This window comes from Oncorhynchus keta, chromosome 2 (assembly GCF_023373465.1).
Source record: "Oncorhynchus keta strain PuntledgeMale-10-30-2019 chromosome 2, Oket_V2, whole genome shotgun sequence".
NCBI classification, from domain to species: Eukaryota; Metazoa; Chordata; class Actinopteri; order Salmoniformes; family Salmonidae; genus Oncorhynchus; species Oncorhynchus keta.
Genome location: NC_068422.1, coordinates 52,371,365 through 52,397,760, shown reverse-complemented (window position 1 = coordinate 52,397,760; position 26,396 = coordinate 52,371,365). Strand labels below are relative to the sequence as shown.

At 41.5% G+C, this 26,396-nt stretch overlaps 1 protein-coding gene across 1 annotated transcript in view; it reads left to right on the top strand.

The window, feature by feature from the left end:
- The window catches only part of LOC118402723 (MAM domain-containing glycosylphosphatidylinositol anchor protein 1-like), a 416,200-nt gene that overhangs the window by 340,372 nt on the left and 49,432 nt on the right, over positions 1 to 26,396 (top strand). The window contains exons 13-16 of the mRNA XM_035800916.2: positions 3,736 to 3,931; positions 4,133 to 4,156; positions 5,207 to 5,359; positions 8,392 to 8,553. Coding sequence (XP_035656809.2) covers positions 3,736 to 3,931; positions 4,133 to 4,156; positions 5,207 to 5,359; positions 8,392 to 8,553 — 535 coding nt within the window. The remainder of the gene's footprint in view (positions 1 to 3,735; positions 3,932 to 4,132; positions 4,157 to 5,206; positions 5,360 to 8,391; positions 8,554 to 26,396) is intronic.

The following is a 26,396-nucleotide window of genomic DNA, read 5'->3' as shown; positions in this document are numbered from 1 at the left end:
CTGCAAAATCGGCAGTGTATCAAATACTTGTTCTCCCCACTGTATATGTGCAAACACTTAATTAACTGTGGTCCTGTGTGGCTCATTCAGTAGAGCATGGCTCTTGCAATGCCAAGGGTCATGGGTTTGATTCCTACTGGCCACCCATGGGGAAAATGTATGCATGCATGACTGAAAGTCACTTTGTACCTCTGCTAAATGGCAAAATATGATTCTGTTTTTTTGTTCTAAGTGATGCACACCTAGCTTAAATGACAGCACAATATGTGATTCAATACATCATATTTGACCCTTTGAAATGTATGTTTTAATAAAATGAATAAATACAATATAATACATAAAATAAGCCTTTCAGACCCCGAAACATGAGGACGATAACATTTTTGTGTGTGTGTGTGTCAAATCTCACTTTATTTGTCACATGCTTCATAAATAGCAGTTGTAGACTAACAGTGAATTGCTAATTTATGAGTTATTTTCCAACAATGAAGAGGTAAAGAAATACTTTTGAATGAAAATTGAAATACGAGGAATAGATACACAGTGAATAACAAAAAAACTATAACGAGTAAATATAACAGGGATACAAGGATTACCAGTACCAAGTCAATGTGCAGGGTTTCCAAGCAATTGACGTAGCTATGTACATATACAGTTTTTTATTTTTTATTTTACCTTTATTTTACTAGGCAAGTCCGTTAAGAACAAATTCTTATTTTCAATAACGGCCTAGGAACAGTGGGTTAACTGCCTGTTCAGGGGCAGAACGACAGATTTGTACCTTGTCAGCTCGGGGATTCAAACTTGCAACCTTTCAGTTACTAGTCCAATGCTCTAACCACTAGGCAACCCTGCCGCCCCAGTCGGAAGTTTACATACACTTAGGTTGGAGTCATTAAAACTTGTTTTTCAACCACTCCACACATTTCTTGTTAACAAACTATAGTTTTGGCAAGTAGGTTAGGACATCTACTTTGTGCATGACACAAGTCATTTTGCCAACAATTCTTTACAGACAGATTAATTCACTGTATCACAATTCCAGTGGGTCAGAAGTTGACATACACTAAGTTGACTGTGCCTTTAATACCCTCTTAGTCCGCCCCATCCCGCATGCGGGATCGTGACTACAGCCTCAAGCTCATTACCATAACGCAACATTAGCGATTTCTAAAAATTGCAAATGAAATGAAATAAATATGCCTGCCCTCAAGCTTATCCTTTTCTTAACAATCCTGTCGTCTCAGATTTTTAAAATATGCTTTAGAACCAGAGAAAATCAATAATTTGTGTGAGTGGTGATAGCTAGCTTAGCATTTAGCGTTAGCATTTAGCACGCAACATATTCACAAAAACCAGCAAAGGGATCAAATAAAATAATTTACCTTTGAAGAACTTCAGATGTTTCAATGAGGAGACTCTCAGTTACATAGCAGATGTCCAGTTTTTCCTGAAAGATGCTTGTGTAGGACACAACGTTCCGTTTTGTTACTATGCATTTGGCTACCGAAACTAACCGAAAATTCAGTCACCTAAACGTCGAACTTTTTTCCGAATTAACTCCATAATATCGACTGAAACATGGAAAACGTTGTTTGAATCAATCCTCAAGGTGTTTTGTCATATATCTCTTCATTGAAATGCCGTCCCTGGAAGCGTGCATTCTTCTCTGATTCGGATGGAAAAATACTGGTAGCTGACTTTTGCGCACCAATTTCCACGCAGACACCGTGCGGGACACTTGGCAATTGTAGTCTCTTATGGTCAATCTTCCAATGATATGCCTACAAATACGTCACAATGCTGCAGACACCTGGGGGAAACGATAGGAAGTGTCCGTTCATTCCTGTCGCATTCACAGCCATATAAGGCGATCATGGAAAACGTGCCTTCAGAAATCCTGTTGATTTCCTGGTCGCTCAAACATCTTGGTTTTGCCTGTAGATTTTGTTCTATGGCACTCACAGTGAAAATCTTTGCAGTTCTGGAAACGTCAGAGTGTCTTCTTTCCAAAACTATCAATTCCAAGCATAGTCGAGCATCTTTTCGTGACAAAATATTGCGCTAAAAACGGGCACGTCTTTTTATCCAAAAATGAAATACTGCCCCTATAGGACTAACAGGTTGCCTTTAAACAGCTTGGAAAATTCCAAAAAATGATGTGATGGCTTTAGAAGCTTCTGATTGGCTAATTTACATAATTTTTGTGAATTGGAGATTTACCTGTGGATGTATTTCAAGGCCTTACCTTCAAACTGAGTGCCTCTTTGCTTGACATCATAGGAAAATCAAAAGAAATCAGCTAAAACCTCAGAAAAACAATTGTAGACCTCCATAAGTCATGGTTCATCCTTGGGAGCAATTTCCAAATGCCTGAAGGTACCACGTTCATCTCTACAAACAACAGTACGCAAGTCTAAACACCATGGGACCAGGAAGGAGATGCGTTCTGTATCCTAGAGATGAACGTACTTTGGTGCAAAAAGTGAAAATCTGTCTCAGAACAAAGGACCCTGCTGGAGGAAACAGCTTCCAAAGTATCTATATCCACAGTGAAACAAGTCGATATAACCTGAAGGGCCACTCAGCAAGGAAGAAGCCACTGTTCCAAAACCATCATAAAAAAGCCAGACTACAGTTTGCAACTGCACATGAGGACAAAGATGGTACTTTTTGGAGAAATGTCTTATGGTCTCACGAAACAAAAAATGTAACTCTTTGGCCATAATGCCCATCGTTATGTTTGGAGTAAAAACTGGGGGACTGCAAGCCGTAGAACACCATCCCAACCGTGAAGCACGGGGGTGGCAGCATCATGTTGTGGGGGTGCTTTGTTGCAGTAGGGACTGGTGCACTTCACAAAATAGACGGCATCATGAGGAAAGACAATTTCATGGATATATTGAAGCAACATCTCAAGACATCAGTCAGGAAGTTAAGGCTTGGTTGCAAACGTGTCTTCCAAATGGACAATGACCCCAAGCATACTTCCAAAGTTATGGCAAAATGGCTTAAGGACAACAAAGTCAAGGTATTGGATTGGCCATCACAAAGCCCTGACCTCAATCCCATAGAAAATGTGTGGGCAGAACTGAAAAGGTGTGAGTGAGCAAGGCCTTACAAACCTGTCAGGAGCTCTGTCAGGAGGAATGGGCCAGAATTCACTCTTATTGTGGAAAGCTTGTGGAAGTCTACCCGAAGCATTTGAGCCAAGTTAAACAATTTAAAGGCAATGCTACCAAATACTAATTGAGTGCATGTAAACTTCTGACCCACTGGGAATGTGATGAAAGAAATAAAAGCTGAAATAAATCATTCTCTCTTACTATTATTCTGACCTTGAATCTATGGATATATGGTAACACACACACACACACAAACACACACATTTGTTTTACTATACATGTGGGGACCAAACTATTTATTCCCATTCAACATCCTATTTTCCTTAACCCCTAACCTTAACCCTAAACCATAACCCTAATTGTATCCCTAAACCTAATCCCTAAGCCTAAAATAGCCTTTTTCCTTGTGTGGACAGGTGATCTCTCACTCTCTCGTTATTTAACATACATGAAATGTCCTATATATTAGAAGGCGTTTCTGTCTCAAAAAATGCATTTGGATGAAAATGTATTTTTTCAAATGGCTTTATATTACAGTTCTGCCAGTTGAGCCCACCATCATCATGGTCCCATTTCCCCTCTTTTCTATCCCTCTCTCTGTTTCCCCCAGATTAAGCAGAATGACAAGATGAACCAGGTGAACATGTTCTCCAAGCAGATCGACAAGAAGGAGCCCGTGAAGGGCGGCCTCATGTCCTACACCCTGACTGACCTGAAGATCCCTGTCTCCTATGAGATCCGCCTGGCCCCCATCACCACCTACAGCACCGGAGACTATGTCAGTCGCACCATCCAGTACTCAGAGCGTGAGTAGCAACTTGCTTGCGCCTGGAGCCAAAGTGGCCACTCTGATGATACTAATATTAATAATAATAATCAATAACTGGCCAAGTAGGCCTTTTTTGTGTTCATTTTGGCATTTATTTAAATATTTTTTTTTAAATGAGAACTACTACAGATATGTAAAAGGGTATAGTGATAATCTATGTGTATTTCCTTTTTCACAGCCTACATTTACCCAAGACCTTCAGGTAAGAATATCTTTATTTCTTTCTTCCCCCCCATTCTCTTTCACTCTTCCTTTTTTCCCCCACTCCGCCCTCTCTCTGTTTCTCTCCTCTCGTCAGGCAATTTGGTTCAATTACGCCGCTCAGGCAGGGGAAGTGGAGAGTGACGCCAAACGAGCACAATTAAAATCACATTTTCTCCAACCACGCAGATTGGAGAACAACAGAAAACAAATTGAGGAAGTGCACGTACGCCGCTGAGTGGGACATGAATCATAATAGATTATGTTTCTATCATAACACCAATGTGAATGGGGTACAGGCTTCATCCCAAATCCCCTATTTAGTGCGTTACATTTGACAAGGGCCCTGTTCAAAAGTAGTGCACTATGGAGGGAATACGGTGCACATTTGGAACGTACCTACAGTCAATGGCTGACAGTGTGTGGCTAGCGTAATTTGTATGAGTATGTGTTTGTGTGAGCGTGTGTGCGTGTTTAACATGTAGCAATGTTAACGCTTTTGATGGGTATTATTGCTCCAGAGCATACATGGAGTGCCTGTGTGTCCAGTTGCATTTGGTGTGCCTAATTGCAATGTATCATAGTCCTTCCATTGACAATGCTTAGTGAATACAACAGCCAGCAGTGGATTTGTGTAATGGGTTGAAATTGATGTGATGGTTGTGGTAGGTAGGAACCTTGTGGATTGTTGGAGGGTAGTATTAGGTTTTAGTTAGTTTGGGTGATTCAGAGATGAAAAGAACAGAGAATTGTTACTGGAATGCAAAGAGGTTCTTGAAGTGATTCATTGGTCATTTTAAAACTTCAAACTTTGTCTCTCCTCTCTCTCTCCCTCTTTTTCACCACGACTTGGTAATGTGTCGCAATTTTGTCTCTCTTCTCTCTTTGATCCCTCACTCTTCCCTATTTCCTCTGCCTCTTTTTCCTCACTTCTCTGTGTCTCTGTCGCTATCAATGTTATTGCTCATCCTCTTCAACCTCTGTATTCTCGCTCTTTCTATATCCCCTTCTCGCTCATACTCTCTCTGTCTCTATCTCTCGCTCTCAACAGACCACGTCTGTGGCTTTGAGGACGAGCGCATCTGTGGTTTCTCCCAGGACCGGGGCGACAAGTTTGATTGGACTAGACAGAACCACCTGACCCAGAACCCCAAGCGCTCGTCCAATACCGGCCCAGAGATGGACAGGAGTGGAAACAAAGAAGGTATCTTCCTGAAATGTACACACATCCCTTTAAGCAGTGTTAATTTTGGCAGTTACTTTTTTCGTTAGTTGTAGTTATTATCAGTCGACTTAAACTCTGGACAATTTATTTCTAGTTTTAGTCACAGCCATTTTAGTCACATGACAGTCAGTGCATTTAAAAAAAACTTCCATAGTGTGCACATTCAGATAGCCTTTTAGGCTTTTTACTATCTCCTCATAAAACTTAGCTGGCAACATTGATATTGTAGCAGATTGATGTAACCAATGGCAGCCATAATTAGTTGGCGTTCCAATTCTTCCCAAAGGTGTTCAATGGGGTTGCGGTGCATGCCAGTCAAGTTCTTCCACATCTTGGCAAACCATTTCTGTATGGACCTCGCTTTCATGCTGAAATAGGAAAGGGGAAAGGGGTTTCCCCAAAGTTGGAAGCACAGAATCCTTTAGAATATATAATTGTATGCTGTAGCATTAAGATTTCCCTTAATTTCCCCTAATGGACTTAGTCCGAACCATGAAAAATAGCCCCAGACCATTATTATTCCTCCACCAAACTTTACAGTTGGCACTATTCATACGGGCAGGTAGTGTTCTCCTGGCATCCGCCAAACACAGATTTGTCCATCAGACTGCCAGATGGTGAAGTGTGATTCATCACTCCAGAGAACGTGTTTCCACTGCTCCAGAGTCCAATGACAGAAAACTTTACACCACTCCGGCTGACGCATGGCATTGTGCATGGTGATCTTAGGCTTGTGTGCGGCTGCTCGGCCATGAAAACCCATTTCACTAAGCTCCCGAGGAACAGTTATTGTGCTGACGTTGCTTCCAGAGACAGTTTGGAACTCAGTAGTGAGTGGTACAGACAATTTTTACGCGCTACGAGCTTTAGTGCTCAGCGGTCACACTCTACTGAGTTTGTGTAGCTTACCACTTCGCGGCTGAGCCATTGTTGCTCCTAGACGTTTCCACTTCACAATAACAGCACTTACAGTTGACCTGGGCAGCTCAAGCAGGGCAGGAATTTGACGAACTGACTTGTAGAAAAGGTGGCATCCTGTGATGGTGCCATGTTGACAGTAACTGAGCTCTTCAGTACGGGCTGAATCTTCTGCAAATGTTTTTCTATGGAGATTGCATGGCTTCGTGCTCGATATTATACACCTGTCAGAAGCGTGTGTGGCTGAAATATCTGAATCGAATCATTTGAAGGGGTGTATATTTAGCGTATAAAAATGTTTTAATAAAATACTTATATATACACAGTACCAGTCAAAAGTTTGGACACACCTACCCATTCCAGGGTTTTCCTTAATGTTTTATATTTTCTACATTGTGTAATAATAGTGAAGACATCAAAACAATTAAATAAGACACATGGAATAATGTAGTAACCAAAAAAGTGTTAAAACAAATCAAAATATATTTTATATTTGAGATTCTTCAAAGTAGCCACCCTTTGCCTTACTCATATTTATATAAGTATTCAGACCCTTTACTCAGTTCTTTGTTGAAGCACCTTTGGCAGCGATTATAGGATCAAGTCTTTTTGGTTGTGATGCTACAAGCTTGGCACACCTGTATTTGGTGAGTTTCTCCCATTGTTCATTGCAGATCCTCTCAATCTCTGCCAGGTTGGATGGGGAGTATCGCTGCACAGCTATTTTCAGGTCTCGCCAGAGATGTTCAATCGGGTTCAAGTCTGGGCTCTGGCTGGACTTCTCAAGGACATCAGAGACATGTCCCAAAGCCACTCCTGCATTGTATTGGCTGTGTGCATACCGGTCATTAAAAATATTAATGCGAGTAGACCACTTATTGGCCAGCTCATCCTCCTCTAGACCACTGATTGACCAGCTCATTGGCCAGCTCATACGATATCATACTATACTGAACAAAAATATAAATGCAACATACAAAAATGTCAAAGATTTTACTGAGTTACTGTTCATATAAGGAAATTAGTTCATCAAAATAAATGAATTTGGCCCTAATCTATGCATTTCACATGACTGGGCAGGGGTGCAGCCATGGGTGGGCCTGGGAGGGCAATGTGCCCACCCACTTGGCAGCCAGGCCCACCCAATGGGGAGCCAGGCCCAGCCAATCAGAATGAGTTTTCCACCACAAAAGGGCTTAATTACAGAAATAGATACTCCTCAGCACCTCCTCCCCTCGATCCCAGAAGCCGGATTTGGAGGTCCTGGGTGGCATGATTACATCTGGTCTGCAGTTGTGAGGCTGGTTGGATGTACTACCAAATGTTCTAAAACGATGTTGGAGGTGGCTTATGGTAGAGAAATGAACAGTCAATTATCTGGCAACAGCTCTGGTGGACATTCCTGTAGTCAGTATGTCAATTGCACCTCAAAACTTGAGACATCTGTGGCATTGTGTCGTGTGACAAAACTGCACATTTTAAAGTGGCCTTTTATTTTATGGATTATCTTGGCAAAGGAGAAATGCTCACTAAGAGGGATGTAAACCAATTTGTGCACAAACTTTGAGAGAAATACCTTTTTTGTGCGTATGGAACATTTTTGGGATTCTTTATTTCAGATCATGAAACACTTTACATGTTGAGTTTATTTGTTCAGTGTACATGAGGAAATAGCAAGCATTATTTTTATGGTCTGTTTGAGATACAAGGTTTTTGAAGTGTTTTTCCCCCCCTCCAATTTATGCTTTGGCCGCAATTACAAGAATAGAACAGAATTAGCAGAATAGTTAACTGAATATGAACTTTTATATGTGAGATTAACACATCATCTACAGACTGTACCACAGATGGCCATAATTAAAAGGTCCAGCGATGTGATATCTCTGATGCTGCAGTCACAAAGAGGGATGGCGTTTTCTTTGCCGCTTGTGTTGAGTAACATAGGTATAGGTATTTCATGGCAATTACAACTGTCATACCTATTTGCGGCATGCAGAATTCACCAGGATTTACAAATAATCCCAAATGTAAAATGGGACCAAAACCACCGTCTCGAACCATATGTATCTCTCCCTCCCCTCTCCCCCTTCTAGGTTACTACATGTACATCGAGGCCTCTCGTCCGCGGGTCGCTGGGGACAATGCCCGTCTCCTGTCCCCGCTCTACAATGTTACTGCTACCAGAGGCCCCAAGGGCTCCAGTCGTCTCCCGTACTGTGTCTCATTCTTCTACCACATGAAAGGCAAGCACATAGGTGAGTACCTGAGCCACATAAGTTCAGAAGTAAAAGTAAGTAGCCTTGTCCAAGCCATAATGTTTCTATAGGGTGAGGCAGCTTGACGTACAAGTACACCCCCTGACAGGAGGCTAGTATCACAGGGCCTTACTCCCAATCTATGGCGGTCCTAGTCCGGGCCCTAATGTTCTTAGCACCATTTTGCCATTTTGCCATTTTTGAGGTTGTTAGGGTCAGTGTTGAAAAGCTATTGTAATATTGGGGTTCAAGCGTCAGTGAGGGGTCTGTGTGTTTGAGTGAGTGAGTGAGGTGAATGAATGAGTGGTTGAGTGAATGCTCATCTGTATTTGTGCACGTGTGTGTGTGTGTCAGCACTTTCCTCTCTGTCCATGTTGCATCAGGGACAACTGCTCTCAACTGCTGCCCTGCACATCCCCAAGAATGGCACAGCTGGCACGCACTACCCCTACACTGCTCCCCTCACCAGGTGGCCTTGCCGACCTCACCCCTCCACACACTCCACCTGGCACAGATGATGCCTCAGCCGACTCAGCGCGGGCATACACGCGCACACACACACACACACACAGGCATGCACAAACACACAAATATACATACACGCCTGCACAAGCATGTACATACATACACACAGGCACAACCACATACACAGGCAGACAGACAGACATGCTCTTACTCACGTGGCACACACTAACACACGCACGCACTTACACGCGCACTTACACCCACACATACACACACACACAAGGCAGACTGGCATAGCCCTGGTGAGGGGATGTGCAGTTGCTGTCGTGAGACCCACGTATGAATGTCTAGGGAAAGGTTGGCATGCTTACTATATCATTGTCTTCCTAGGACTCGACAATAGATGACATTGAGCACAATGACATAGATAGATTGTGGGAAAACTGTCAGTTTCAGAACCATAAGCTTTATTTCTCCTCTGTCAAAAGCCCACCTCCACCACACTCCACTTGTAGAGTGTGTTTCAGATACACCCCATCTGTGTGTGTACGTGCATGTGTGTGTGTGTGTGTGTGTTTGTGTGTGTGCTCACGTGCGTACATGTGTACAGTTTTTCTGTCAGTTTGTGGGTGTGTGTATGTGTTCCTGCATGCGTGTGTATGTACTCCTCAAGGGCAGGGTGGTGGTGGGAAGAGAAGGGGCCAGAGGGGGTATCGTGGGTGATTTACGAGAGGGGGTGTGACGCAATCAGTCACTGGGGAAGTGGTTCATCATAGTGCGTGCTATCAGATGGGTTTATCAAGTGTATAGATCTCATGGCACACTTTGTCGATGTCAACAACCGGGCACTGGTGATTTATGGGTGTGGAGGGTGTGTGTGTGTGTTTTTGGTTTTACAATCCTTGTGGAGACCAGAAGTCCTCACAAGGATAGTACAGATGTCGGCTCTTAATATGACCCATTTTGTTGCAGGAGGAAAATAATCCTGCAGCATTTGTGTCAAATTGGCTGGATGTCCTTTTGGTGGTAGAACATTCTTGATACACACGGAAAACTGTTGAGCGTGAAAAATTCAGCAGAATTGCAGTTCTTGACACACTTGTGCCTGGCACATACTACCATACCCCGTTCAAAGAAACCTAAATATTTTGTCTTGCCCATACACCATCTGAATGGCACACATACAAAATCTATGTCTCAATTGTCTCAAGGCTTAAAAACCCTTCTTTGACCTGTCTCCTCCTCTTCAGCTACACTGATTAAAGTGGATTCAACAGGTGATAAGTGATCATAGATTTCACCTGGATTAACCTGATCAGTCTATGTCATGGAAAGAGCAGGTGTTCCTAATGTTTTGTACAGTCTGAGTATATATGTGACTCACCACCTGGATTCGGTTTTATGTAGCAAAATATGAAATGGTGTTTTTTACAAATGGTATATCATACACTGCATTTGAGGAACAATGGGAAAGTATTTCTGATTTGAAAGTTGACCAACTTGTGAACTCAGTTTTGAGATAATTGCCCTTTGAGTGATTTGGTATCTAGTGAAAAGCTCCTCTTTGTCTACACCCACTCATCATTGTTCACAACCTCCTAAGCTTTATCCCCACCCATCTCGGAGTGCTCTTGGAGCGCACATCTGACACTCCGGCCGATGATTTGTTTACCTATGGATAACATGAAAACAGCCTAACCAGCTCTGCTGGCAACAACTTCATTACGCTTTTTTTGCAGAAGTATACTGACATTGGCCATATTCAAGTATACTGACATTGGCCATATTAGCCTTTTGTTAATCACACTGTCATCTCAGATTTTTAAAATATGCTTTACAGCCAACGCTAGACAGGCATTTGTGTAAGTTTATCATAGCCTAGCATATCATTATGCCCTGCTGGCAGCAGGCAACATTTTCACGAAAATAAGAAAAGCAATCAAATTAAATAATTTACCTTTGAAGAACTTCGGATGTTTTCACTCAGGAGACACCCAGTTAGATAGCAAATGTTACTTTTTTCCAAAAATATTATTTTTGTAGGTGAAATAGCTCCCATTTGTTCTTCACGTTTGGCTGAGAAATCGACCGGAAAATGCGGTCACTACAACGCCAATTTTTTTTCCAAATTAGCTCCATAATATCGACAGAAACATGGCAAACGTTGTTTAGAATCAATCCTCAAGGTGTTTTTCACATATCTATTCGATAATATATCCGTCGGGACAATTGGTTTCTCATCGGAAGCGATTGGAATAATGGCTACCTCAGTATTTTACGCAAGATTTTCTGCGGGAGCCATCATGTGACCACTTGCTCAATGTGGTCCCTTACGGCTATTCTTCAACATAAATGCGTAAAAATACGCCACAATGCTGGAGACACCTTGGGGAATATGTAAAAAACGTATGCTCATTCGTAGCCCATTCACAGCCATATAAGGAGTCATTGGCATGCAGCGCTGTCAAAATATGGGGCACTTCCTGATTGGATTTGTATCTGGGTTTCGCCTGTAACATCAGTTCTGTTGCACTCACAGACAATATCTTTGCAGTTTTGGAAACGTTAGAGTGTTTTCTATCCAAAGCTGTCAATTATATGCATAGTCGAGCATTTTGTCATGACAAAATATCCTGTTTAATACGGGAACGTTTTTTATCCAAAAATTAAAATACTGCCCCCTAGTTGCAACCGCTGTGTCAGATTTCAAAAAAGCTTTACGGAAAAAGCAAACCATGTAATAATCTGAGTACGGTGCTCAGACACAAAAACAAGTCATGCAGATACCCACCATGTTGTGGAGTAAGTAAAAGTCACCTACCTTTGATGATCTTCATCAGAATGCACTCCCAGGAAACCCAGTTCCACAATAAACTTTTGTTTTGTTTGATAAAGTCCATAATTTATGTCCAAATACCTACTTTTGTTAGCGCATTTAGTAAACAAATCCAAACTCACGAAGCTAAGGGAAAGTCCAGACGAAATTTCAGATGAAAAGTTCAAAAAGTTATATTACAGGTTGTAGAAACATGTCAAACGATATATAGAATCAATCTTTAGGATGTTTTTAACATAAATCTTCAATAATGTTCCAACTGGAGAATTCCTTTGTCTTTTAGGAATGCAATGGAACGCAGGTCGCTCTGCCAGGCTTCTTACTCAATCAGCTCTCATTCAGCCCCCACTTCACAGTAGAAGCCTCAGACAACGTTCTAAACGTTCTGTTGACATCTAGTGGAAACCTTAGGAAGTGCAATACGACACTGTATATTCGACAGTCAATGAGTTGAAAAACTACAAACCTCAGATTTCCCACTTCCTGGTTGGATTTTTCTCAGGTTTTCGCCTGCCATATGAATTCTGTTATACTCACAGACATCATTCAAACATTTTTAGAAACTTCAGAGTGTTTTCTATCCAATAATACTAATGATATGCATATCTTAGCCTCTGGGTCTGAGTAGCAGGAAGATTACTCTGGGCACGCTTTTCATCGGAACGTGAAAATGCTGCCCCCTATCCCAAACAGGTTTTAACTGACTTGCCTAGTTAAATAAAGGTCAAATTCAAAATACAAATAATGCACGTTGTTTTTATCTACAATAGACCAACATAGCTACGGTTTTAATAAAAAACTGTGTGCTAGAAAACCTTGGAATAGGATGGGTGGCGTACAGTACCTGAAAAAAAAAAGTTTGGACACACCTTCTCATTCAAGGGTTTTTCTTTATTTTTACTATTTTCTACATTGTAGAATAATAGTCAAGACATCAACACAATGAAATAACACATATGGAATCATGTAGTAACCAAAAAAGTGTTTAACAAATCAAACTGTATTTATATTGTATATTCTTCAAAGTAGCCACCCTTTGCCTTGATGACAGCTTTGGACACTCTTGGCATTCTCTCAACAAGCTTCACCTTGAATGCTTTTCCAACAGTCATGAAGCAGCACTCCATCACTCTCCCTTACACAGCCTGGATGTGTGTTGGGTCATTGTCCTGTTGAAAAACAAATGACAGTCCCACTAAGCACAAACCAGATGGGATGGCGTATCTCTGCAGAATGCAGAATTAGCAAGTATCTTCTTGTTTTTGATGTCTAGTAGTGGTTTCTTTGCAGCAATTCGACCATGAAAATTATGACCTAATTCACGCAGTCTGCTCTGAATTGTTGTTGAGATGTGTCTGTTACGTGAACTCTGTGAAGCATTTATTTGGGCTGCAATGTGATGTGTAGTTAACTCTATTTAATTAATCTTCTGCAGCAGAGGTAACTCTTGGTCTTCCTTTCCTGCAGCGGTCCACACAAGAGCCAGTTTCATCATAGCGCTTGATGGTTTTTGTGACTGCACTTGAGAAACTTTCAAAGTTCTTGAAATGTTCTGGATTGACTGACTTTCATGTCTTAATGATGGACTGTCATTTATCTTTGCTTATTTGAGCTGTTCTTGCCATAATATGGACTCAGTCTTTTACAAAATAGGGCTATTTCTGTATACCTTCCCTTCCTTGTCACAACACAACTGATTGGTTCAAACGCATTATGAAGGAAAGAAATACCACAAATTAACATTTAACAAGGCACACCTATTAATTGAAATGCATTCCAGATGACTACCTCATGAAACTGGTTGAGAGAATGCCAACAATGTGCAAAGCTGTCATCAAGGCAAGGGTGGCTACTTTGAAGAATCTCAAATATAAAATATATTTTGAATTGTTTAACATTTTGTTGGTTACTACCTGATTCCATATATGTTATTTCATAGTTTTAATGTCTTCACTATTATTCTATTATGTAGAAAATAGTAAAAAATTAAGAAAAACACTTGAATGAGTAAGTGTGTGTCACGCGGGACTAGGTGGGTGCAGGAATCAGACGCAGAGAGAGAGAGAGTAACTGAGTTGAAGTGCTTTACTCTTGCACACCAAAATAATAAGTCCAAAAAAATACAGGGCGCAGGACACTATACAAAACAACCCAAAAACCACAGGGTGCCAAGTAAATAAAATAAAATAAAACCACTACCTAACATGCACACACGTAACATTAAGACAATCCCGCACAAAACAAGGGCAGGTCAAACTACTCCATATAGGGAAGCTAATTCAACCAAAATAAACACAGGTGAAACTAATAAGACAAAACCAACAGACAAACGAAAAAAGGGATCGGTAGCGGCTAGTAGGACGGCGACGACGACCGCCGAGCACCGCCCGAACAGGCAGGGGAGCCAACTTCGGCGGAAGTCGTGACAGTGTGTCCAAACTTATGACTGGTACTGTAGGCATTGTGGAGCTTGTGAAATTCCTTTCTTATCGGCTTCAATTCTTACTTATCACTTAAAATAGATGTTTTTTTTCATGGTTTTTACATTAAAAGGTGATTATACAACATTGTTATGCAACATTATAATACAGCATAACACAGCAATAAAAGTAACAATACACGATAATGACAAATGGCAACAGAAATCATGTAGTTATTAGTATTTATTTAATATTATCAGCTGATTTTCCAGAGGGACGCGAAAAACCAGAAACCCATTTAAGCAAATATGGAGTAAACTGGAAAAATTCCCAAATCTCTTTTAACAAGACAATCGAGCAAGCTCCTAGAAAATATACAAATGATCAACATGTAGCCTACTCATTAACTATCACTTTAGGTGGCTCGGAGAGCAAGGCATGAAGTGGCACAAACTGCTTAGTATTCTGCACAAGCAGAGTGCTTCTTCTCCCACTGACAGCCTAGTCATCCACTTCTGTGGAAACGACTTGCGATACACAAAGGGGGCGGCACTGGTGCAGCAGATGCATAGATTTATAGGTGGTCATCTGAATGTTTCCTGGGACAACATTGGTCTTCTCTGATATCGCACAGCGGAGGAGCTGGATGTTCCAGTGTGACCAGAAGATAAACAAGTGCATGGAAAGGGCCCTGTGCTACATCAATCAGCTAGTGTCTGCATTTCAGGGAACACAATCCACCACCCTGCCACTAAGCAGTGTGTCCCTGGGATATACCGTAGGGGTGGAGTGCATCTGACAGATGGGGGCAATGAGTTGAGAGTTGGTCTCTAGAGTCTCCCCCGTTCTCTCCTCCATAGTAGCAAAACGGAGAATAGTGCAATTGTGGCCCGCAATTCTGGGCGTTCCTGCATGTGGGTATTCCTGCAACGTTAGGAACCCCTCTTTATACTTCTTTAAGCTTGGATTCCGGTACACAGGTGAGAGTGGTAATGCACCATAACGTTGGATGCCACCCGCCAATTAACCCCCTAGTAGCTAGCTATCTAGGACAATGGTAGACCGTGTCCTTCGCCCCTCCCCTGCCCGTCGGGCATTGTTTTCCCGCTATTCTGTTAATGACGGAGAGGGCAGGTGTTTGGCAGGCGTTAGGACACTGGTACACAGCAGGCGGGATAGTAGCTAAAAACTCAGATAAGACTTGAATTTATCTTTTCTTTTGACAATTTAATCGCATAGACAATCACACCTCTCTTCCACAGTCCTGAAAGTTTTGGCCTAGGTCTCTCTGTCTCTACCCCCCTCCCCTGTCTCTCATCTATTTATTTCAATTCAATTCAAGAGGCTTTATTGGCATGGAAAACATATGTTTACATTGCCATAGCAAGTGAAATAGATAATAAACAAACGTTTAAAAAACAATACAAAAATTAACAAAAAACATTACACTCACAGAAGTTCCAAAATAATAAAACATCTCAAATGTCATATGTCTATATAGAGTGTTGTAATGATATGCAAATAGTTCAAGTAAAAAAGGGAAAATAACTAAACATAAAAATAGGTTGTATTTACAATGGTTTTTGCTCTTCACTGGTTGCCTTTTTCAAAATATCTGGCTCCTGTGATTGCACACTGTGGTATTTCACCCAATAGATATGAGTTTATCAAAACTGGATTTATTTTCAAATGCTTTGTGGATCTGTGTAATCTGAGGGAAATATGTGTCTCTAATATTGCCATACATTTGGCAGGAGGTTAAGAAGTGCAGCTCAGTTTCCACCTCATTTTGTGGGCAGTGTGCCCATAGCCTGTCTTCTCTTGAGAGCCAGATCTGCCGACAGCGACCATTCTCAATAGCAAGGCTATGCTCACCGAGTCTGTACATAGTCAAAGCTTTCTTTATTTTTGGGTCAGTCACAGTGGTCAGGTATTCTTCCTCTGTGTACTCTCTGTTTAGGACTAAATAGCATTCTCGTTTGCTCAGTTTTTTTTTATTTAATTATTTCCATTGTGTCAAGTAATTATCTTTTTTGTTTTCTCATGATTTGGTTGGGTCTAATTGTGTTGCTGTCCTGAGGCTCGATGGGTTCTGATTGTGTTTATATACAGAGCCTCAGGACCAGCTTGCTTAGGGAACTCTTCTCCAGGTTCATCTCTCTGTAGGTAATGGCTTTGTTACGAAACGTTTGGGAATCACTTCCTTTTAGGTGGTTGTAGAATTTAACAGCTCTTTTCTGGATTTTGATCATTAGCGGGTATTGGCCTAATTCTGCTCTGCATGCATTATTTGGTGATTTACATTGTACACAGGATATTTTTGCAGAATTCATGTCACTTCTACACCCCCTTCCCCTCTCCAACATCACCTGTTTACTAACCACTGGTCCTGGCAACCATCATTACCCGTACCTGGCATTAATCATTACGGACACCTGCACTTCATCATGAGGCACACCTGGACTCCATTACCTCACTCATTAACCCCCCTTTATCTGACACTCCCTTAGGTTCATTCCCCAGGCAGTATTGCTTCTGTTTCATGTTAAAACGCTATGCCGATGGTGTATTGGTCTTTGTTTTGTTAAACTTACCACCTGCTTCTCGACTCCCAGTGTCTACTTTACAATTCTACATGCAGTTTCAATTTGGTGTTTGTCCCATTTAGTGAATTCTTGGTTGGTGAGAGGCCAGACCTCACAACCATTAAGAACAATGGGCTATATAACTGATTCAAGTATTCTTTGCCAGTTCCTAATTGGTGTGCCAGATTATATATTCCTTTTGATAGCATAGAAGGCCAATCTTTCCTTGTTTCTCTGATCGTTCACATCTTTGTGGAAGTTTCCTGTGGCGTTGATGTTTAGGCTGAGGTGTGTATAATTTTTGTATGCTTTAGGGCATGTATTCACAAACTGGGGTACGCATACCCCTGGGGGTATGCCAAGGAAATGCCTGATAGCTTGAAAGATGTTTTGGACACTACAGTGAAAATGGTTAACTTTGTTAAAGCAAGGCCCCTGAACTTTTGTGTATTTTCTGCATTATGCAATCATATGGGCAGTGACCATGTAACAGTTTTACAACATATTGTGCTGGTTATCAAGGAGCAAAGTATAGTTAGCAAATTATTTTGTTCTTCAATAACAAACTCCAAAGCAAATCGGATGGAGGAAAATGGGTTTATTCAGAGAGGACAAATCAAGATGTTATGCTGGAAGATAAATGTTCAGTCTCCCCTGTCCTCAGCTTTTCCCCACCGAAAAAAGGAACAGGATTCCATTTATAACCCCCCACCCCAGCCTGGGGTTGACCAATCAGAAGTCCTTGCAGTACAACGTCAAATAAGTATCTTACTCTCGACTCATTGTACAGACCAATGAAAACGTGGCACACGTAGCACACGTCGCTCTGAAATCAGGAGTGATATTCCACAGATTCTGAACAGATGTTGAACTGAAACCCAACTCCTATTTACATTGACAATTCCCTAGTCATCATTAATTCTAGTACTCTCGTCCTCTCGAACTCTGCATTGTGTATTTATCTTCAAAATATTCTTACAGTATTGACAGGTTTTTTTTAATTGAGAGACGAGCTTAAAGTTTTTTTTACTGACCCTAATTTGCACTTGTCTGACCGCTTGCATGACGTCGAGTTTCTCACACGACTGGCCTATGGGTGATTGTTTTTTCTCGCCTGAATGATCTGAATCAAGGATTACAGGGACTATCCGCAACTACACTACCGTTCAAAAGTTTGGGGTCACTTAGAAATGTCTTTGTTTTTGAAAGAAAATCAATCAATTATTTTGTCCAGTAAAATAACATCAAATTGATCAGAAATACAGTGTAGACATTGTTAATGTTGTAAATGACTATTGTAGCTGAAAATTGCCGATTTTTATGGAATATCTACATAGGCATAGATGCCCATTATCAACAACCATCAGTCCTGTGTTCCAATGGCAGGTTGTGCTAGCTAATCCAAGTTTATTAATTTTAAAAGGCTAATTGATCATTAGAAAACACTTTTGTAATTATGTCAGCACAGCTGAAAACTGTTGTGCTCATTAAAAAAGCAATACAACTGGCCTTCTTTAGACGAGTTGAGGATCTGGAGTGTCAGCGGGTTCGAATACAGGCTCAAAATGACCAGAAACAAAGACATTCTTCTGAAACTCGTCATTCTATTTTTGTTCTGATAAATGAAGGCTATTCCATGCGAGAAATTAACAAGAAACTAAAGATCTTGTACAACGCTGTGCACTACTCCCTTCACAGAACAGCGCAAACTGTCTCTAACCAGAATAGAAAGATGAGTGGGAGGCCCCGGTGCACAACTGAGCAAGAGGACAAGTACATTAGAGTGTGTAGTTTGAGAAACAGACACCTCACAAGTCCTCAACTGGCAGCTTTATTGGATAGTACCCGCAAAACACCAGTCTCAACGTCAACAGTGAAGAAGCGTCTCCGGGATACTGGCCTTCAAGGCAGAGTTCCTCTGTCCAGTGTGTGTGTTCTTTTGCCCATCTTAATCTTTTATTTTTATTGGCCAGTCTGAGATATGGCGTTTTCTTTGCAACTCTGCCTAGAAGGCCAGAATCCGGGAGTTACCTCTTCACTGTTGATGTTGAGAATTTGGTTTTGCGGGTACTATTTAATGAAGCTGCCATTTGAGGTCTTGTGAGACATCTTTTTCTCAAACTAGACACTCTAATGTGCTTCTCCTCTTGCTCAGTTGTGCACCGGCAACTCCCACTCTTTCTATTCTGGTTAGTCTCCCATCTATTCGGAACCAGCTGCAAGAGTCGCCAGTCCAAGGTCGGAAGTGGGCAAAGACTATGGTGGAGTGGGGTCTACATCCCGCGCCAGAGCCGCCACCAAGGACAGACGCCCACCCAGACCCTCCCCTAAAGGTTCAGGTTTTTCGTCCGGAGTCCGCACCTTTGTGGGGGGGTACTGTCACGTTCTGACCTTAGTTTATTTTTTATGTCTTTGTGTTAGGTTGGTCAGGGCGTGAGTTGGGGTGGGTTGTCTATGTTCTTTTTTCTATGTTATATTTTCTACGTGTTTGTCCTAGTATGGTTCTCAATCAGAGGCAGGTGTCGTTTGTTGTCTCTGATTGAGAATCATACTTAGGTAGCCTGGTTGTGATAAAAACACAATTGTGTCGTGTGTGTGTGTGTGTGTGTGTGTGGCAGCCTTACAATGATTGCAAAAAACAACATTCGAGAGTGCTCTGATGTTGGTACGGAGTTGGAGGTTGAATGTTTGAAGGGGTACAGGACTATAAAAAGTTTGGGAACCACTGCTTTAGGGCAACAGTGTCTAGATGGTATTTGTGGTTCTGGCAACTAGACCTTTTTTGGAACACCATTATTTTAGTCTTACTGAGATTTACTGTCAGGGCCCAGGTCTGACAGAATCTATGCAGAAGATCTAGGTGCTGCTGTAGGTACTCCTTGGTTGGGGACAGTAGCACCAGATCATCAGCAAACAGACATCAGACTTCCGATTTTAGTAGGGTGAGGCCGGGTGCTGCAGACTGTTCGAGTGCCCTCGCCAATTCGTTGATATTTATGTGGGGCTTAATCTACATCCCTGTCTTACCCCACGGCCCTGTGGAAAGAAACATGTTTTTTTTTGCCAATTTTAACAGCTCACTTGTTGTTTGTGTACATTGATTTTATAATGTCGTATATTTTTCCCCCACACAACGTTCTATCAATTTGTATAGCAGACCCTCATGCCAGATTGAGTTAAAAGCTTTTTTTAAATCAACAAAGCATGAAAATACTTTGCCTTTGTTTTGGTTTGTTTGTCAATTAGGGTGTGCAGGATGAATATGTGATCTGTCGTCCGGTAATTTGGTAAAAATACAATTTGACATTTGCTCAATACATTATTTTCACTGTGGAAATGTACAAGTCTAATGTAAATGATAATGCAGAGAATTTTCCCAAGGTTGCTGTAGACGCATATCCCACAGTAATTATTGGGGTCAAATGTGTCTCTACTTTTGTGGATTGGGGTGATCAGTACTTGGTTCCAAAAATGTGTGAAGATGCCAGAGCTAAGGATGGTGTTAAATAGTTTAAGTATAGCCTATTGGAATTTGTGGTCTTTATATTTTATCATTTCATTTACGATACCATCAACAGCAAAGGCCTTTTGGAGAATCCAGTGGGTTCTGGTAGACTTTAATAGTTGATTTTAAGATTTATATTTGATCATGTATACGTTTTTGCCGTTTGTTCTTTGTAATAGGGCCAAAAAGATTGGAGAAGAAGTTTATCCATTTTGGATAGATAATTCTTCATGGTTTTTGTTTAGTGTATTCCAATTTTCCCAGAAGTGAGAATTATATTGAGCTGATTTCTGATGTGCTGTTCCTTCTTTTTCCATAGTGTATGTCTGTTTTGTTTTAGTGATTCACCATAGTGAAGGCGTAGACTCAGGTTTTTGGGTCTCTATGTTTTTGGTTGGATAGGTTTCTCAATTTCTTTCTTAGGTTTTTGCATTCTTCATCAAACCATTGTTCATTGTTTTTCATTTTCTTAGGTTGTAGGCTGGAATCTGGGCTTAATGGCCATGTACTCCTATAATCTCCACCCGGGACAACCAGAATAGAACTTGCCATCTGCTGTAAAAAGGGCTTTATTTATATATATTTTTTTTTTCCCTTTATTTTACTAGGCAAGTCAGTTAAGAACAAATTCTATAAATACATTCGATTGATAGACATTTTTTTTTAGATTTGATAGGGAAGCTGAAAGGTCAAATATACTATTTAGGCTTTCTACTGCCAAGTTTACACTTTCACTACTACAGTGAAATGTTTTGTCCAGGAAGTTGTCTAAAAGCGATTGAATTTGTTGTTGCCTAATTGTTTTTTGTTAGGTTTCTAAACTACTTTCCTTCCATCTATAGCATTTCTTAATATTGTGCAGTTCCTTTGGCTTTGATGCCTCATGATTGCATATTGCTCTGTTCGGGAAGACTGTGATTTTGCTGATAGGGGTGTTAGTGAGCTGACTGAACACTCTGAGAGAGTCTGGGTTGAGGTCAGTGATAAAGTAATACAGTCGTGGCCAAAGGTTTTGAGAATGACACAAATATACATTTTCACAAAGTCTGCTGCCTCTGTATCATGGCATTTTATATATACTCCAGAATGTTATGAAGCGTGATCAGATGAATTGCAATTAATGGAAAAGTCCAACTTTGCCATGCAAATGAACTGAATCCCCCAAAAACAAGTCCGCTGCATTTCAGCCCTGCCACAAAAGGACCAGCTGACATCATGTCAGTGATTCTCTCGATTACACAGGTGTGAGTGTTGACGAGGACAAGGTTGGAGATCCCACTGCCATGCTGATTGAGTTCTAATAACAGACTGGAAGCGTTGAAAGGAGGGTGGTGCTTGGAATCATTGTTCTTCCTCTATCAGCAATGGTTACCTGGAAGGAAACATGTGCCGTCATCATTGCTTTGCACAAAAAGGGCTTCACAGGCAATGACATTGCTGCCAGTAAGATTGCACCTAAATCAACAATTAATCGGATCATCCAGTTCTTCAAGGAGATTGGTTCAATTGTTTTGAAGAAGGCTTCAGGGTGCCCAAGAAAGTCCAGCAAGCGCCAGGACCATCTCCTAAAGTTGATTCAGCTGCGGGATCGGGGCACCACCAGTACAGAGCTTGCTCAGGAATGGCAGCAGGCAGGTGTGAGTGCATCTGAATACACAGTGAGGCGAAGACTTTTGGAGGATGGCTTGGTGTGAAAAAGGTCAGAAAAGAAGCCACTTCTCTCCAGGAAAAACATCAGGGACAGATTATTATTCTGCAAAAGGTTTGGACTGCTGAGGACTGGGGTAAAGTCATTTTCTCTGATGAATCCCCTTTCCGATTGTTTGGGGCATCCGGAAAAAAGCTTGTCCGGAGAAGACAAGGTGAGCGCTACCATCAGTCCTATGTCATGCCAACAGTAAAGCACCCTGAGACCATTCATGTGTGGGGTTGTTTCTCAGCCAAGGGAGTGGGCTCACTTACAATTTTGCCTAAGAACACAGCCATGAATAAAGAATGGTACCAACACATTCTCAGAGAACAACTTCTCCCAACCATCCAGGAACAGTTTGGTGACGAACAATGTCTTTTCCAGCATGATGGAGCACCTTGCCATAAGGCAAAAGTGATAACTAAGTGGCTAGGGGAACAAAACATCGATATTTTGGGTCCATGGCCAAGAAACTCCCCAGACCTTAATCCTTTTGAGAACTTGTGGTCAATCCTCAAGAGGCGGGTGGACAAACAAAAACTGACAAAGTCTGACAAACTCCAAGCATTGATTATGCAAGAATGGGCTGTCATCAGTCAGGATGTGGCCCAGAAGTTAATTGACAGCATGCCAGGTCAGATTGCAGAGGTCTTGAAAAAGAAGGGTCAACACTGCAAATATTGACTCTTTGCATCAACTTCATGTAATTGTCAGTAAAAGCCTTTGACACTTATGAAATGCTTGTAATTATACTTCAGTATTCCATGGTAACATTTGACAAAAATATCTAAAGACACTGAAGCAGCAAACTTTGTGGAATTTAATATTTGTGTCATTCTCAAAACTTTTGGCCATGACTGTATACAGTACTACTGCCAAGGGATGAGCTGTAGAAGTACCTACCATAGGAGTCTCCTCAAAGCCTATCATTGACTATGTACAGACCCAGCGAGCTGCTGGAGTTGTGACCAATTTTTGTTGGTTGTTTTGTCATAGTTGTGTCTAGGGGGGCATATTTCGGAGGAAATAGTGTCACCTCCAGATAGATGTTTTTACTTCCATCTCTCCCTCCCTCCCTCCCTCCCTCCCTCCCTCCCTCCCTCCCACTCCCTCTTTCTTTCATTCTCTCTGCCTCCCACTCCCTCTTTCTGCTGGATGCCAGACCAGACACACTACAGAAAGATCCTCCCTCCAATCCGAGGCATTAGCGACTCACTTCTTAAAGCTCTACCTTATTTAAAGTAATTATTTATTAATAAGGGCTGACTCTTTAAGTCGGACTGCCTCGACCCTAGAAGCCAAGGAAGATCAGGTGGTGAAAATGAAAGTGGAGAGACAATAGTCCATTAATCTGGGTCTTTAATTTGAAGGGGATTCCCCTAGAGGGAAAGGAATTTTCATTGGGTTCTGATGGACCATATGAGGGTGTCTGGCTTTTTTTGTGGTTGGCGGTTGGAGTCCGTGCCTGTCTTAAAATCAAGAAGTGTGACTTTGCACATTAATAACATCTACATTTGTCAACCTTGACCTATCATGGTATGACGGTCGGATAAATGTTCGATTGACAGTTCCATTAGAATTGAGCCACGCCATCTCAGTAATTATTGTGGTAAAATATAGTGGTTACATTATGATTCTCTACCTCTCTCCCAAAGTGTACACATGTACACTCCCCCTCATGGATTTAAAAGGAATAGACAAATCCAAGGACCAGTAAGGACTATTCCAATGCTTTTAAATGCATGAGGGGGAGTGAGCGAGTGCACAGTTCTGGAGAAGGGTGGAGAATTGGGATGCAGCCAGTGAGTTCCCTGCAGTTTTCTTCAGCACTCACTCACTAATTCACTCACACTCTCTCTCTGTCTTTCCCTCCCTCCCTCTCCCTCTTCCTCATAATTACCCATAAGCCCTGTTTCAGTGTCTTTAGGCTCTGGCGGCAGCATTAAACAACATTTAATGAGCTTTGGTTTCCATTAAACAATATTTTGAAGTGTCCCGGTTTGCCGAGAGAGAGAGCTGCAGGGCTGCCGAGGAATCATCACTTTGTTTATCACCTTCTATTAATCACCCCTTCTAACACAGATGGAGGAAGAAGGAGGGAGAGAAAGAGAAAGAGAGAGAGAGGGATAGGGGGAAGGAGAGAAAGAGGAAAAGAGAAAGAAAGAGAGGGGGTAGAAAGAAGATAGGAGGGAGAGGGAGAGAGAAGTGAAAGACAAACTGAAAAGGAATTGAAGAGAGAAACATGAGAATGAGGCAAAGAAAAGGGAGAAGGAGCGACAAACAGGAGAGTGAATTGTGGAGAGAGAAGAATGAGACAAAGAAAGAGAAAGAAGGAAATAATTAGTAGAGAGAAAGTGACAGAGAGAAAGGGAGTAAGTGAGAGAGAGCCTAAGGGCTTCTGCATGCTTCCCAGACAAAACAGTTCAGAACAGTTCATGCATATATTATGTTAGTTTTGGACTTCGACAAGGTGTTTTTCAGCTGACCGTGACAGCTTTTTTTTCCCCAAGCCATGTCTAAGCCACCTCATCAGTGATTGGTCACAAGTCACTGTCAATTATAGATTTCTTGAGTTATCTTAGATTCATTCTGACTTTTTAAGAGGAAGTGTATATTGGCTCCCGCGTCTCAAAAAGTACAAACAGAACTATTGCCACTTTTTTCTCATTTTTCAAGTTGATGTCTTTTAAGGGACTATGCGAGCACAGTAGCCGAACTGTGACACCACCACTGACACCCACTCTTCCTCCTCCTCCCCTCCATCCTCCTTTGGAGCAGATTGTTGCATTCCTCCAAGAGTTGTCAACAGAACACTAATAAGAGCCATACAATTTGTTATCTAGCTCTTCAGTCCCTTACAAATGGGTTTTCTACGGATCAATTGCAGCATCGTTGTTTTTATCAATTAGGGCGTTGTACGCGGCTCGACAAACAGCCCTCGTGTGATGTCATATTCCCGCTACTTGAAGGACACAGTGGATATTAATAGAATAGAGTAGCGATAATGATGATAATGTGTATGGCCATCTCTTATGCTGTCATATATTATGGAGATACCGTGACAAAGGTTGAATAAGAGTGGGAGATTGGCAGAGTGTGTGTGGCACAGCACTTGCATTTTTAACCTCTCTTGCCATGCTTTCAGAGTGAATGGGAGAATGGGGGCCAGGCAACGCAAGCCTATTAGTCCATTGGCAACTTGCCTTTTGGGAACTGTCCTCACTTGTTATAATATTATCTTTCGACCTGCAGCCTTTGAACTTATTAACTAGGCCAGTGAAAAATAAGTCTCCAAAATTTGTCAGACGTTTTTCAGATGTACAGATGTATGATCTTAATTTGATCACTCAAATGTTCTTGCACTGCAGGAAATGCAAACTTGTAGTGTATTTAACATTAAAAAGTTTTCTAAAACTTGTAATTTCCACTTTAAAGTGGAAATCCAGTCTTCTTTTCACCCCATTTAACACCTGATTTACTTAACAAATGCGCATCTCAATAAGTGCTCCAGATATGTCAAGTAGGGGGTGGGCCTTTCCTCTTTTATTCTCTATTTCTCCTTAAGCAAGGGGGGATGCCACTGACAGAAGTTGAAGTTTGCAGGTGTGTCTAAAATAAACACTATTTTGCTCAAAACAATTTGTTTACCTTTAGTGTGTGCACTTTACTGTATTTATACTTGGGATATCACTTTTCAACAGTAAAAGTTCAAAATCAATGGAGGACATCTTTAACATTTCAGACAGACTTAAAATGTATCAAGCTCTACAGAAAAATGTCCATTTAATTATAATCCACGTAATAATTCCCATTTCCTCTTGTTCCATGATTATTTTCTTGTTGTAACAAACTGTCTCAAATTAAGATCCTAAATCTGCAGTAGTCTTACAGAGCCCTCAGACTTGGAGCAGTAATTAGCAATCAAGGCCGGAATTCAATCCGGACCCTGGAAGGTCTACGTTGAAGCACAGTGAACGTTTAAAGGTCATTCCTGATTGAGCCGACATCTGCAGTGTTTACTTTGAATGCGATCTCCACGACCGCTATAACATTGCCTTTCAATGATGCATAGCAGAAATGTTATCCCGCCCCAAGTTGTTGAAATCACCCCCGGTGGGCGTATCCTGTAAACGGCTTGCATGATGGCAGTTTTGTGGTTAGCCAATGTCAAAGCCTACGAGTAAGACCTGCCCTCCCCCAATCAGCTGTCGTACGATTCCGTAGCTGAAATTTGCATAACATTGGGACATTTTCAATGATGGTACGCTAGCTCACTCGCTGCTGACAGTTAAGTTGTTGTGTGTCTCCTCGTGTCTCCTTTCATTGAAAATCACTGGTCGCT